The 14,346-nt window shown below is 55.1% G+C and overlaps 1 protein-coding gene across 1 annotated transcript; it reads left to right on the forward strand.

Annotated features, from left to right (window-relative positions):
- The first annotated feature begins 81 nt into the window (after positions 1 to 81).
- On the forward strand, positions 82 to 11,306 carry LOC144036927 (F-actin-uncapping protein LRRC16A-like). The gene is made up of 37 exons (XM_077547907.1): positions 82 to 363; positions 1,156 to 1,253; positions 2,080 to 2,130; positions 2,215 to 2,274; positions 2,444 to 2,556; positions 2,637 to 2,734; positions 2,805 to 2,875; positions 3,210 to 3,283; positions 3,357 to 3,432; positions 3,516 to 3,604; positions 3,669 to 3,763; positions 4,045 to 4,131; positions 4,207 to 4,310; positions 4,388 to 4,465; positions 4,560 to 4,636; positions 4,743 to 4,847; positions 4,921 to 4,990; positions 5,063 to 5,144; positions 5,296 to 5,395; positions 5,461 to 5,515; positions 5,587 to 5,759; positions 5,832 to 5,900; positions 6,127 to 6,220; positions 6,291 to 6,389; positions 6,453 to 6,581; positions 6,663 to 6,773; positions 6,836 to 7,011; positions 7,131 to 7,218; positions 7,693 to 7,827; positions 7,905 to 7,971; positions 8,045 to 8,226; positions 8,291 to 8,391; positions 8,469 to 8,901; positions 9,245 to 9,275; positions 9,533 to 9,712; positions 10,478 to 10,591; positions 10,799 to 11,306. The coding sequence occupies exons 1-37, from the start codon at positions 330 to 332 to the stop codon at positions 10,933 to 10,935; spliced, it is 3,936 nt and encodes a 1,311-aa protein (XP_077404033.1). The 5' UTR covers positions 82 to 329; the 3' UTR covers positions 10,936 to 11,306.
- The last annotated feature ends 3,040 nt before the right edge of the window (positions 11,307 to 14,346 follow it).

Consider the following 14,346-nt stretch of genomic DNA (forward strand, 5'->3'; position numbering starts at 1 on the left):
GCGACCCCAATTTGCTTGGGGGGGGGGGGGCTGCCCTGTCTCTGCTCTTCCTGCAATCCACCCGAACGGCCATGTGATGTTCCTACACGACCACCAGATGGCGCTCCGCTACTGTCCAGGCCAGATCCGTAGATCCCGGTCCAGGCGCAAGAGCTGGGGGCGGCCCTCTTGGGATCGGGATCGTTTTGGCGCGTGCATGTGTGCGTACGTGCGCGCTGTAGACTTGCTGGTGCTTGTGTTTGTGAACTTCCACGTTGTGGCGGCTGCCGAAGACGATGGAGACGTAGAAGAAGTGGATCTGGAAACGTCCAGGACGTCCCAAGAACCAAATGGATCCGTCAGACTTCCCAAAGGAATTGCTCGGTGAGAACAAGTCAAGTCCTCTTTATTTAGAAGGTGCTTTCAAACTGGGGGTGGGGGGGGGGGGTACTTTTGGACCCTTTCGGATTCAATTAATTAAAAAAATATATATATATATATTTTGACACGTTTAATAATGAAATGAGCTGCTAAAAACGGTTGACGAGGTCTTTAGGGGCGTCTATTTGGTCCTTCCTGTGGCGTCCCAACACATTCCTTTAAATGGCAACGCATTTCTGGTTTGGCTTCCCAAAGTCTCGTTTGTGTTTTGCGAGTGTGTCGAAGTGCGGACACTCGCAAGACGCGCTCTCGTTGGTCACGTGACTTGCAGACACGCCGCGTCCTACTTTTCTGTCCGCTTGATAGTCCACGCTGTAGTATCTGTGAGGCCGACTGCATGCGTGTCTTCACCAGGCCTGTTGAGCGATACGGCCAATCAGGACGCAGAGTTGTCGGTCCGTTTCCTGACTTCAGCGTTTTTGTTGCCGTCCTTTTTCAACGACGCGCTTTCCTTCCGCTCGCGACGTAAGTCGCTTGTTGCCGACGACAATTTGCTCAAACTGCCGCTTCGAGGCTCATGAGTTTGCCGCTCAGTGGAACGAGTTGCAGTTGGAGATTCTTTGATTGAATGTGAAATGAGGGCAAAGTTCGGAGCGTCTCGCAGTCCATGTGAGAAAAAGAAGCCGAGCCGAACGCCGCCAAATAATCCTCCATAGAAATACAATTTTGAACTCCAGAAAGGTCGAGCGGGAAGGTTTCATTTTTTTGTCTTTGGGTTTGCATGTGGCCGTGAAGAGAGCGTGCAGGAGGCGGTGGGGCGGAGCCTCAAGTGGACCCTCAGGTGCCAGGTCCAGCTGGAGGTCAAAGGTGAAAAGGTGGACAACAAAGTGCTGGTGAGCGACCTTTGACCTTGGCCACCTTTGTCCTCACTTCCTGTGTGTGGCATGATGAGGTCGTCATGGCGACGCCGCGTTGACGCCAAATATCGACCCCCCAAAAAATTCATTTCAGTCATTTGCGGACAAACACAAGCACGCCATTCGAAACAAGTTTTGCTTTTTCTGATCCCAAAACGAGCTTTGAGCGACACCCCAGCATTAATTGCATCAAAAATAATTTGTTGGGATGAATAAATGTAGGGAAGAAAGGTGACTTTTGTCAAAGTATCTTTCATCAACGGGCGATCAATGGCCTTCACATACGAGTTGCATCCCTTCCTTGACAGCGCTCGTATCTCAAATCATCTTTTCCCAATAATGAGAATGGAAACGCAAATCAACCGTCCCACAAAAAAAAAAAAACACCAACATTGTTTTCCATCGCTCGCTGCAATCTGCTGGCAACCCCGAAATGCAATTGGCATTTTCTTGCCCCCCCAAAACGATTGCAGCGTAGCCTTAGCTGGTGCGCTCGCAGCCTGCTTGCGAGCGGAGGCCGTCAACTCGGTTGCTTTTGGTTTCTTCGTCTTCCTCCAACATTCCACAGCAAGACCACTCTCGTCACATGCGGGGACGTGTGCAGACATGACGGACGCGCGCGCGCGCACGCATACCGCAGGGAAGCCCGCGCATGCCCACGTGCGCTCAGGTGTGTGCGGGCCTCCTGATCATGTGATGGTGTGGGCGTGGCTTCAAAAGTTTCATCAGACAAAAACCATGGAAACACGAGTTCTCTTTGCTAATTGTCTCCAGCACTTAACAAGTGTGTGTGCGTGTGTAGGCGTTGTCATCCCATCGAGCCTTCCTGCTGTCTGACCGCATCCCCGCCAAGGTCAGCCTGTTTGTGTGTGTGTGCGTGCGTGCGTGCGTGTGTGCTGGATGGAGAAAGACTTACGGTGTTGGCGTGCGCGTGCAGGTGGAGCACTCCTTCAGCTACCTGGACATCCACCGTCTCCGTAGCAACAAGCCCACTCAGGTGAGACGGCACAAGTAACAGGAAGTTTCTGTTAGCAACATGCTAGCTGTTAGCAGTTGCTTTCAACATCATCGTCATCATCGTCGTCATCATCACAAGAGTTGTCATGTTGAGTGGAGCATGAGGTCACATGTTGCCTGCGTGTGTGCGCGTGCGCGTGCGCCCACAGATGCTACTGGAGTGCCCGCGAGGCCCGTGCACGCTGTGGTTTAGTTCCCAGAAGGACAGCGAGCAGGTCATCGGCCACATCGGCTCTTGCCTCGCAAAGATCTGCCCGGACATGTCGGTAGCGAGCGGCAGCGGGTCTCGATGGAAATGTTGGACTGGGCTTGACGAGGTGCTGCCTTGTGCCTCCCCAGCAGGAATCTGCTGAAGAAGTTTGAGGTCACCCCTTTGGAGCGATGGCCCCCCCTCCAGGCGCTCTGGGAGCAGCAGGACCCTGTGGACTCCAGGCCCTGCGGTACAGGTTTTTCACCAGCAGGGGGCGGGAGCGTTTTGATCATCAAATTGTCTCCTAAATCCTGTTCCAGGAGGATTCTCAGATCAGTACCGGGCCGTCTGCGACAACCTAAACCTGGCCTACAGGGAGGAGGTCCAGTGGGTGAGTGTCACGTACTTTTTGTTGACCGTTTTTGGCACCCCTGACATTCCACGACAACGACAGAGACGTCTGCGTTCTACTTCCTGTTGCTCTTGGTTTTCTGTTGCTGGTTTTTTTTTTTTTGCCACATCTGAACCTTCGGGTGCTTCTGCAGGCCAAACTTGTGCTTGTGGTCTTGGACCCCCTAGACTTTGACATTCCAGCCCCAATTGAGAAGGCTCCAGAACCTGACCTGAGCCCCCCCCAAAAAAGATGGAAAATTTGAGAGTGGACGGACGTGACGTGACTTGTCTTGCATGTCCGTCCTCGCAGTACTTGTGTTGTCGTCCATCAGGACGTGGACACCATCTACCTGAGCCAGGACACGACAGAACTCAACCTGCACGACTTCAGCCACCTGGACAGCAGGTGCGTGCGTGCGTGCGTGTTTGTGACGCGTGGCCGTGTCACGAGTTGCGTGGTCACGTGGTGCGTTGCGCAGGGACCTGGCGGCCATCGTTGGCGCTCTGGAGTACAACAGGTGGTTCACCAAGCTGCTGGCCAAAGATTGCAAACTGGTGAGCTTGGCATTTGGCGGGGGAGGGGGCGGGGCAGGGGGCGGGGCAGGGGGCACTCAACTTTGACCTTGGCATGCATGCAGTCGGCAGATGTGTGCGAGCAGATCCTGCGCGTGGTCTCCCGATCGACTTGTCTGGAGGAGCTGGTCCTGGACAACGTCGGCCTCCGAAGGTGCGAGCGGATGCAACATCTTCATCATCATCATCATCTTCATCATCCTCTTCTTCTTTTTCAGTGACTTTGCTCACAAGTTGTCGTTGGCGCTGAGTCACAACCCCGCCTCCTCGCTGCACACCCTCAACCTCAGCAACAACTCTCTGGAAGACAAAGGTTCACGCACGCACGCACGCACGCACGCACGCACGCACGCACACACACACACTCTGCTGCTTGTCATGGGATAAATGGCCCCTCCCTCGGAGATGTTGCTGTTACTTGTGCGGAGAAACGTTTTGCCTTCCGCAGAAGAAGTTCAGGGAGGCTTGAAGGGTCTCTTGAGTCTGCCTGAGATCAGTTTGAGTTGTTAATCAGCAGCTGGGTGACAATGCGTGTGCGTGTGCGTGTGCGTGTGCGTGTGCGTGTGCGCGTGCGTGTGCGCGTGCGCGTGCCAGGCATGTGCTCTCTGGGCACTCAGCTGGGCAAGTTGGCGATGGGCCTGAAGGACGTCAACCTCAGCAGGACCTCCTTGTCCCCCAAAGGTGAGCCATCCATCCATTTGCACGGGCCGTGACCCCCCCCCCCCCGACCCCCTCCCTCACGCGTGTGCGTGTCAGGTGTCAACTTCCTGTGCCAGGCGCTGTGCGCCAATCCCAGCATGTCCGCCACCCTCACGCACCTCCAGCTGGCGGGAAACTCGCTCAAAGGGGACGACCTGCAGGTGACGCCGCCGTCCTGCGCTACATGTTAGCGAGGCGCTAGCAGCATGTTAGCAACATGTTGTCTTGCTCTTGACAGAACCTCCACAATTTCCTCAGTCACGACAACTGCTTGCAACTTTTGGATTTGTCCTGCACGGACTGCTCTTTGGAACAGGTGAACGCACGCGCACGCGCACGCGCACGCACGCACACGCACAACTTTGTTGTTTCAAAGTCAGCAATGAAAGGATTGTGTGTGCGTGTGTCAGACATCGGCGTCTCTGCTGAAAGGATGTTTGAAGCGTCTGCGTGTCCTCAACATGTCGAAGAGCGTCTTCTCTCACAGGTGAGCATCACACGTGACGTCCCGTGACGCACGTGCCACAAAAGCGCAAGAAAACCACGCGTGTCTTCGATTTGGATTCCATTTGTGTGTGTCGGGCGGTCATCAGGAAGTGCCGGGAGGTTCCGGCGTCCTTCAAGCGGTTCTTCAGCCTGTGCCGGTCTCTGAGCTCCGTCAACATGTCCGGATGCCGACTTCCCGCCGAGGCTCTCAAGTACGTACGAGCGAGCGAGCGAGCGCGTTTCCCGGCGCTGCTTGAAAAGAACTTGTTGACGTGTGGTCGTCAGGGCGCTGCTGCTGGGTCTGGGCTGCAACCCCAACCTGAGCGAGGTGTCTCTGGACCTGAGCGGCTGCGAGGTAACGAGGTCCGCCGCCGTTGCCATCGTCCGTCCCGGCTGCTCATGTGACGCGTCCCCCTTTGACTTTCAGCTGCGCTCGGCGGGCTCTCAGATCCTGGAGGGCTGCGTGGCCGAGATCCCCAACATCTCCAGTCTGGACATCTCCGACAACGGTGCCGACCGCCGCGCGGCGTTTGCGTCTTCTCATGTTTGCGTGTCTCGTCTCGGGCTGCTGCCGCTTCCTTTCCGAGAATTTGTCACCCTCGATGGATGTCGCACTCCTGCCATCTGAGCTGGTCTTGAAGTGTGGGTGTCTGCCGGCAGGTCTGGACGGGGACCTGAGCACCCTGCTGGTGTGGCTGGCCAAGAACCGCTCGGTCCGCCACCTTTCATTGGGCAGAAACTTCCAGAACATCAAGTCCAAGTGAGTCAGTCAGCCAGCCAGCGGCAGCGTGTAACTTTTGACTGGCGCCGCCTTGTTCCTGGCAGGAATGTGGCCGGCGTCCTGGACCAGCTGGTCCGTCTGCTGCAGGAGGAGGAATCGGTGAGTGAGCGACGAGCGGGGTTGGGCGGGCGAGTTGAGCCGCCGGCTTACCTTGTTTTGGCGCCGCCCAGCCGCTGACCTCGCTGTCGCTGGCCGACTCCAAGCTGAAGGGCGACCTGGCGGTGGTGCTCAACGCCCTGGGCGGCAACGCCTCGCTCACCAAGCTGGATATCAGCGGCAACGCCATGGGCGACATGGGCGCCAAAATGCTGGCCAAGGCCCTGCAGATCAACACCAAGCTCAGGTGAGCGCGTGCGCTCGCTTCCTGCCGCTCGCTCGCTTCCTGCTCTGCGCCGGCTTATTGTGGCTTCTGCAGGACGCTGGTCTGGGACAGGAACAACGTCAGTCCTCGGGGGCTGCAGGAGGTGGCGTCCGCCTTGGAGAAGTGAGTCCCAGTCTCAGTCCCAGTCCCAGTCTGTTGCCGCACCCATCGACAATCGCCCACCTTTTCAATCTTGTTGGCTACTGATGATGAATAATTGATGCAAATAGTTGGCAGCAGACTTTTCAGCAATGAGTAAAAGTTTGCCTGACTTGGCAAAGGCCGAGCCGGACGGCCGGTCCACAGAAAAGTCGTCTGACCGGACGAGCGCGCCTTTTCTTCTCGTCAGGAACTTCACCATCCGCTTCATGCCCGTTCCCATCATGGACGCCGCGCAGGCGCTCAAGACCAACCCGGAAAAGACGGAAGACGCCCTGCTGAAGGTCGCGCCAGCTAGGATCGACTCCTGAACTCCAGGCGGCCCTAATTTGAAAGTGTGGCTTTCGCGTGCAGATGGAGCGCTCGCTGCTGAGGAACCACGAGAGCCGCAAGTACCTCCAGGAGCAGGCGTACCGGCTGCAGCAGGGCATCGTCACCAGCACCACGCAGCAGGTGGCCCCCGCAATGACCCCGAGTCAGGCCAGCTTCTGGCTGACCCTGCGCTCTTCTGTGCAGATGATGGACACCGTGTGTGTGAAGGTTCAGGATCACCTCAACTCGCTCATGTTCTCCCAGGACCGCTGGGTCCAGGAGGACATGAAAGCGGCGGAAAACCTGATGGCAGACGCAAGGAACTCCAAGACCGTAAGTGGACTCCAGCTACAAGCTCACGCTGGTTCTGAGTAGAACTTTGAAGCGGGCTCCTTCCCTCTGTGGACCCTGCAGCTGCTGCCCAGCCTCTACCGCCTCGGGGGTGACGGTCTACGCGGCGCCGTTCGGGACAAGCTGGAGTCCGTAGCAGTGGAGGTGGCGGCCGTGATGGATGAGCAGCTGCAGGTAGTCAAGCGCACGCTGAAAGTGGCAAGGAAGGAGCCCGTCACCATTCCTGGTGCCCGCAGACGATGCTGGCGGCCATGTTGGAAGCTGCTTCGGCGTTGTGTCCTCACGTGATGAAGACGAGCGCTCTCGGTCCGGATCTGCTGAGGGCGGGCGCGGGGAAGATGAGCGTCCCTCGCACGTTCATCACCCAGACGCTCCTGGAACAGACGGGCGTGGACATCCTCAACAAGATCAGGTCAGAGTGGACACGCCCTCCGCTAATTGTCACCTCAGGCTCCGCCTTCCAATTAGCTTGACTCGCCATGTGCGTCCGGTCCTCCTGGTGACTTTCTTTGCTCTTGTCTTCATCCCCAGTGAGCTGAAACTCAGCGCGGCATCCTTGATCTCCGATCGCATCGTAGACCGGATCCTGGACTCCTTGTCCACCTGGCGACACACCTTGGTCAGTTTTTCTGCTCTTGTCCCGTCCCCTTCCTCCCTGATCTGTTCTTCATCAGCTCAGTCCTGTCCTCCATCTGTTCCGTCCTCCCTCGCTTCCATCCTGCGTCTGTCACAATCTGAATGGAATTTACGGTCCAGTTTACACTTAACAGGCTCAAACTGTCCAAGATGAAAACCAAAACCAGGACGGGAAGGCCGTGTTTGGTATTTGCTCAATGAAAAAGTCAAGGCTCTCGCCATGGACAAAAGAACCTCAAACATAATGGTGGAAACATAACAGATCTGTCGACTTGAACATGTAGGAGACGGGTGGGGGCGGGTGGGGGTTGATGTCATAAAAGAAGGCGTTGAAGTAAGTGTCCCCGGGGAGGTGGGGGGCAGCGTCCGGCAGAATCCCTTCCAGGAGAGAGTCCAGATCACGGAACAATGATAATGAATTTTCCCGAGACCATACGTCAACATCTTCCACCTGCAGGCCAAGCACGTGAGCGGGGAGGGCCAACCTGCGCTACGTCCCGAGTCTCAGGTGGAAACGCAAGTTGTGGATGAGACCCTCCTTCATCCCGAGGCTCGTGACCACGCAGAGGAAGGCCAAGTGGACCCTCAAGTGGTACAAGCTCCTCCTCTGGAATTCTGTTGACAACGTTTGAAATGTCTTTCACGGCACGCAAGACTTTTTCCTTCCAGATGACGGCCAAATCCAAAAGGACGAGTATTCTGGTGCGGATGCTGCGGCCCGTCTCGCTGGCCTTCGGTAAGTCTCGCCGGCTGCGCGACATCCGCCCACTTTTTCCTCTCAAGGGCAAACTTGTGATGTTTGACCTCAGAGATGGACTTTGACCTGGACAAGGCCCTGCAGGAGGTGCCCGTCCACGCGGTGGAACCGCCACCCTCGCCCCCGCCGGACCTCGGGCCACTTTTCCCGCCTCTGGGCTCACCGCCCCCCCTGCAGCATCACACCAAAGTGCGGCCCAAAACCAGGAAGCGGACCAAACCCAGCAGAGTCGACGTAGGTCAACACAAAAGTCCAAAACGGCGGGACTCATTCACCACTTGCGTCTATTTCCTTCCAGCGTCAGGCACCGCAGGGGGTGGAGCATCAGGGCATGATGGGAAAGCTGGATGAGGGCGTGGACGAGTTCTTCTCCAAGAAAGTCCTGAAAGTCAGCTTGAAGTGAGAGCCTCGACCGGCTTGCTCCTTTCACTGAAAGGCTCGTCGTCAACCAATCACGCGCCTTCTTGTCCGCGCAGACGCCTCGCGCCGCAAGCCGCGGCGGCAAACGCGCGCGAGTCGGCCGACAAGAAGCGGGAATCCCGGAGGAGCGGCTTCTTTAACCTCGTCAAAGGTCGGGCGTCACGCTCGGAGAAAAACCAGGGGGCCGCGGCTGGCGGCTTGCCCCGGCCCACGTCACCCGCCCTCGCGTCGTCGCCTAACCTCACGTCGCCAACACCCCCCGTCGGCCTGGTCACGGACGAGTCACTGCCCACGTCGCCCCCCTCGCCGAGCCAGGAGTCCCCCAGAGCGCCGTCCTGGGCCAACGAGCAATCCGAGACAGACGCGTCGGCGCCTTCCACCGAGGAGAAGGACGGCCCCCTGGTTCCGCGCCACATGGGCATTCCCGTCATGGGCGCCGACCTTTTGGCGGAAATGAAGGCAAGGCAGGAGAAAATGGCCGCCGTCAAGGTAAGCAATTCAGCTCGTTTCATTGGCAACGGGCTAAATGTCTCCATGGCAGAAGCGAAGGTGTGAATCAGTGGCGAGCAAAGTACTGTGAGTGAGCAGGCAAGCATTTTAAGGATGTGGCTAAGGTCCGTATGGAAGTCCTACCAGCAAAGTTTTAGTTCTGAAAGCCCAGAGGACAACAAGTACGTTCAAGATGGAGACTGGCAGTCATCATCAAGAGCAAATATGTTCCCAAACATTTGCAAATGAGCAGATTCAAATTGTGATCAGCAAATCTCAAAAGCGAGCACACGGCATGATGGGATTTTGTCACCTTAAAGTTTTTTTCTTTTCTTTTGTCTAGCTGGAGTCATCAAAGGAAGATGATCATATGGGTAAGTCCGTGCTAATGCTAATGCTAATACTAAGTGTCGACTGCAGCTGTGTTTGGAATCACTCACTCGTTTCAATACATGAAGATTTTTATTTCGTGGACCCTAAGATAGTTGTGTCCCCTGAAAATCCGCAGTCGTTCTGTCCGTTGGGATTCATTCACTCATCCCCGACTCCCAAAGCACTCTTGAGTCATTTGGATGTAGTGGGCAAAATAGTGTGTGCACGTTCACGGTGCGTGCGCGTCATGTCCTTGCAGGCAATCAAGCAGTCGCTCCCAACGAGGGCGCAGACTCAGACCGGTCCCGCCCAGAGGCTGCTCCAAGGTCCAAAGCCCCCACCGTCAGCCCCAAGTCGCCGCCCCCTACGCCAGTCAGCGAATGCCCCAGTCCATCCAGTCCGTCCAGTCCCCTGGGCCCCGGCAGCACCACGATGCTCGGTAAGCCAAGGCAAAAAGATGATGTTGACGGAACAGGAAGTGAATGTCGTCATAACACATCACGATGCTACGCCAGAGGTGGGCAATCTCGGTCCTCGAGGGCCGGAGTCCTGCAGGTTTTGGAAGTTTCTCGCTTCCAACACAAGCTGATTCCAATTAACAGGATCGTTATCAGGCTTATGCAGAGCTTGCTGATGAGCTGATCATATATCAGCTGTGTTGGAGAAGGGCAACATGCAAAACCTGCAGGACTGCGGCCCTCGATGCCCACCTCTGTGCTACGCCATCGCCATACATGTGCCAAGCTAACGATGCTAAGATAACATATTCCGATGTCAACCGTAATGCCTGATAATAACGTGTGATGAGACTAAGATAACACAGTATGATGCTAAGCTAACCCGTGACAATGCTACATCAACAAGCAATGATGCTAAAATAATGTGAGACAAAGCTAACGTAACGTGCCGATGCTCGGATTACACGTATGACGCCAAGCAAACGTCATAAGGCTTTGCTAAAACATTACAATGCTAACATGTGACAGTCCTAAGAGAACTAGTGATGATGCTAAGCTAAGGCGTGACACGCTTCACTATGCTAAGCTATAATGACAATGTTAAACTAACACATGTGATGCTCATCAAATGTGTGACAATGCTAAGCTAGTGCGTGAAAATGCTAGCTAGCGTGCAACAATGATAAGGTAACAGGTGCAATGCTAAGCTAGCGCTCGATGAGCCAACACGTGCCGTTTCCTGTCAGATGCTCCCACGTCGGAGGCCGTCCAAGTTCCACTTCCTGCTCCTCGCCTGAGGAGGGCGCCATCGGCACACGAGCCGAAGCAAAGCGATGGATGTCAAGCGATCGACTTCACTGGTCAGTCACACCGCTAATTATTTTGCAAGAGTCATACTATCAGCACTACTTCTACTCTCACTACTTTCACTCCGACGACTAACGGCGTGACGCGACTCCTCAACGACTCATTCGTGTGTTACGATACCGCGGGCCGTTGCGCCACTCATCTCCTCGTACTTGAGCGGTCGTGGTTTGATCCTGACGCGGGATGTGGGTTCCCTCCAGCATGCGGCGTTCCCGCCGCGCCATCGCCACAGCGACGACGTTGGTCGTCCCTCAAGACGTCGCCGCGCCACCGTCCGGATGGGCGTCGGCGAGCCAAGTCCCTGCCCGCCTCCGCTTGGGAGGTCCCGGCGCCGTAACGTCGCACGCCGATGACGTCGGAGCGCCTTCGTCCGTGACAAGATGGCAGCGGCCGCTTGTGTCTTCAGGTGGCAAAGTCATTTTGGGGGCGTGAGTGAGTTGAGGGGCCGCATTTGATATCGCCTAATTAGCTACAAGTTAACTCTGATTTTTGCCAACCTTAACATTTGATGGATTATTCTCTTGCATATTGGATGATGAATGGGAACTTGTTGAAATGTTTCCACCGGCTGGATGGAGCTTTTCCTCTCCACACTCTTCGTTATTGTTCATTTTGGCTTTCAGTGTTGATCAAGGTCATTATAGTTGACAAAATAAATCAAACTTAAATTCAATTAACAAAATAAAATCCTTTTTTTTAAAACAAAAACTGACTGAAAATACTTTTTACATTTACAAAACGAACTATATTTATAGCGAAAATGTCTTTTGTTTCCCTCTTTGGCAATTAATTCAATACATGAGCCTTTGGGGTTAATTTAACACACATACATATATATGTATATATATATATTGTACGATTACTTGATCAAATTGATCTATTTGTTGATGATGTTCTTTAAAGAAAGCAACTTGTTGGGACAACAATTCTTGAAATATTTCCTTTCGCTGTTCGTTATTTGTTTTTAACTTTCACGAGTGTTGCTGTCCAGTCAATATCGGGCGTTAAGTCCCGAGTGCGCCCTCCGGCGGAAAAAGTTAGCAACAACAGTTACTTGGATGAAAACGTGCCTCCAGGCATTCGCAGGGCACGTGGAGACAAAATAAAAGGAAGCCAGTCGTTTTCCTATTTTCAATAGGTTAGCAAACGAGCCACGGACCGTCCGATATGATGAAATAGTTGTTTCCAAATGTATTCTCTTGCTGCGTGACGACGTGAAGGGCAATTTTTGTCTGGTCAAAACGTTCATCTTGCACTTGGCGTTTGGAATTTCCAGCCGGCTGCCGGCAGGCGTCGCTGCCGCCACCGGAAGTGTCCGCGGAGCTTTGTTGACGCGGAAGTGTCAGCGGAGCTCCGTTGACGCGTGTGCGGCGTCCCCTTTGCTGCTCCACGGACTTCTCCAGGAGTCCAGAATATAAAGTCGACGTGCAAGGCTCTCTGGCGGCCATGCGCGCCCCTTGCGTCTTTTGCGCCAGCGGATGAGCGCGGCGGTGGAAGACGCGCGGCTGCGGCTGCGGCTGCGGCTGCGGCTGCGGCTGCGGCTGCGGCTGCGGCTGCGGCTGCGGCTGCGGCTGCGGCGCCACCGACGAGACCGAGACTGACACCGAGACGATGAAGCGTCGGGCCGATTTGCGCTGCTGAGAGCTCTGCTCAGCGAGCGCCTGGCGGCGGCCGCGGACGACGTCGCGATGCTGGCGGAAGGAGTCGTGGCCGACCTCGAGGCCAGGACGCGCCATCGCCACCGGAAGCCGCGACAGACACCTCAACGACGACCAGGACCAGGACCAGGAGGAGGAGGAGGAGGAGGCGAGGGGGCCTGCACGTCCACCTCCGCAGAGGCAGGCAGGTTCCAATGCACTCTCACTTCCACCCAATCGCCTTTTGTTTTTTTACCTTTTGAGGTCAATTAGAATGAGCGAAATAATTTGCTCGCATTCTTTATTTTGGGCATTTAGCAAATCCTAATTGTCGCGAAATAGAACCAAAAAATGGAGTCTGAGATGACGAGAAAAGTGGTGACTATGTAAGTTGACTTGGCGTTTTAACTCCAATTTGCATCTTGCAGGTGACGTGACGGAGGCGCTGACGGAAGACGAGCCCGAGGATGCGACGCGCGTCCAAGACGAGGACGCGGACAAAGCCGTCGCCGTCCACAAGCAAGACGACGAGGACCACGCGGAAGAGGAGCGAAGCGAGTCGCCGCCGCGCCTGCTGGAAGGTTCGCTGTCGGCCAGGTCGTGCTCGTCGTGCGGCAAAATGTTTGTGAACGCCCTCCGCCTCAAGCGGCACCAGAAGACGCACTCGGCGGAGAAGCCGTACGCGTGCTCGCTGTGCGGCAAGCGCTCGCGGCAAAAGGGCGACCTGCTCAAGCACATGCGCACGCACACGGGCGAGAAGCCGTACGTGTGCGCCGTGTGCGGCAGCGGCTTCATCCACAGCCAGGCGCTGGCGCAGCACGCACGCACGCACACGCGCGAGCGCCCCTTCGCCTGCTCGGTGTGCGGCGAGACCTTCGCCCGCAACGACTATCTGAAGACGCACATGCGGCGCCACACGGGCGAGAAGCCCTTCGTCTGCGCCTTCTGCGGCAAGAGCTTCCGCCAGCGCGTCAACATGACGTCGCACCTGCGCGTGCACACGGGACTCAAGCCCTACTCGTGCGCCGTCTGCCGCAAGCGCTTCTCGGTCAAGGGCAACGTGCGCATACACATGCGCACGCACACCGGTGAGAAACCTTTCAGCTGCACCTTGTGCCACAAGGGCTTCACGCAAAAGGTCAACCTGCTGAGTCACAAGTGTGCCGGCGGCGGTGCCGGCGCCGCAGATGTGTGCTGCCGCCGGAAGTTGCGAGGGGGCGCAGACGGCCAAATGTTCGGACCCCGTTTGACTGGGAAGACTTGAGCTCAACAATGCGCGAAAATGTCTTGGGACCTTTTTTTAAATTTTTATTTTTTACACTTATTTTTCGGCCGAGCAATGTGTTCCCACCCGCGCCTTCTTTAGGTCGTCGTCGCTCTAGCTAACATGCTAAATTGCGTTTGGAATGTGGGACGAAGACATCATAAAGAATGAGCATGTTGATTTTGTTTCAGCAATTTGAGGGCACACGAACGCACCAAATGGCCTTTTGAGACTATGAATGGGCGTGACGAACAAAATGGCCGCCGTGCATGACAAACATTGCCCACTGGTGTGCTAGAAACATCCTCCGCTTTCATGTTGCTCTTGACGTGATACAAGCAGCTCCAAGCTTCTTCAATGTGAACGTGCAATTTGTCTTCCATTTTGTAAAGTTGTGACCTTTTTTTGCGCCTGCCAAAGACGAAAAATTGAATTTGAATGAACAACTGGAAGAGAAGTCGTAAAGAGTGAAGAGGTTCGATTGTGGCATTCGTCAAGGCTCAACGTTCGCTCCTCCAACGCCTTTTCATTTGTAACTTGTGCATCAGGCGCGGGAAACGGTTTCAGTCATCCTCAACTCAACTTTTGCGTTTCTCCCTGCATTGGTCATTTCATACACCTTTCATTGCGGGTTCGAAACCTACAAGTCCTGGATGCTCACTCAAAAAATGAACGTCACTCAGTAGTAAATGTAGTGGTGTGCCCCCCCCCCCCCCAAAAAAAAGAAAATTTACTATGATTTACAATCAATATAAAATGTCCCCAAATCCATGTTATTTAAATTATTTTAATTTATACTGTCTTGCGTTTGTGTGTGCGTGTGTGTGTGAGTGTGTTATTGGGAGCG

This window comes from Vanacampus margaritifer, chromosome 17 (genome assembly GCF_051991255.1).
Source record: "Vanacampus margaritifer isolate UIUO_Vmar chromosome 17, RoL_Vmar_1.0, whole genome shotgun sequence".
NCBI classification, from domain to species: Eukaryota; Metazoa; Chordata; class Actinopteri; order Syngnathiformes; family Syngnathidae; genus Vanacampus; species Vanacampus margaritifer.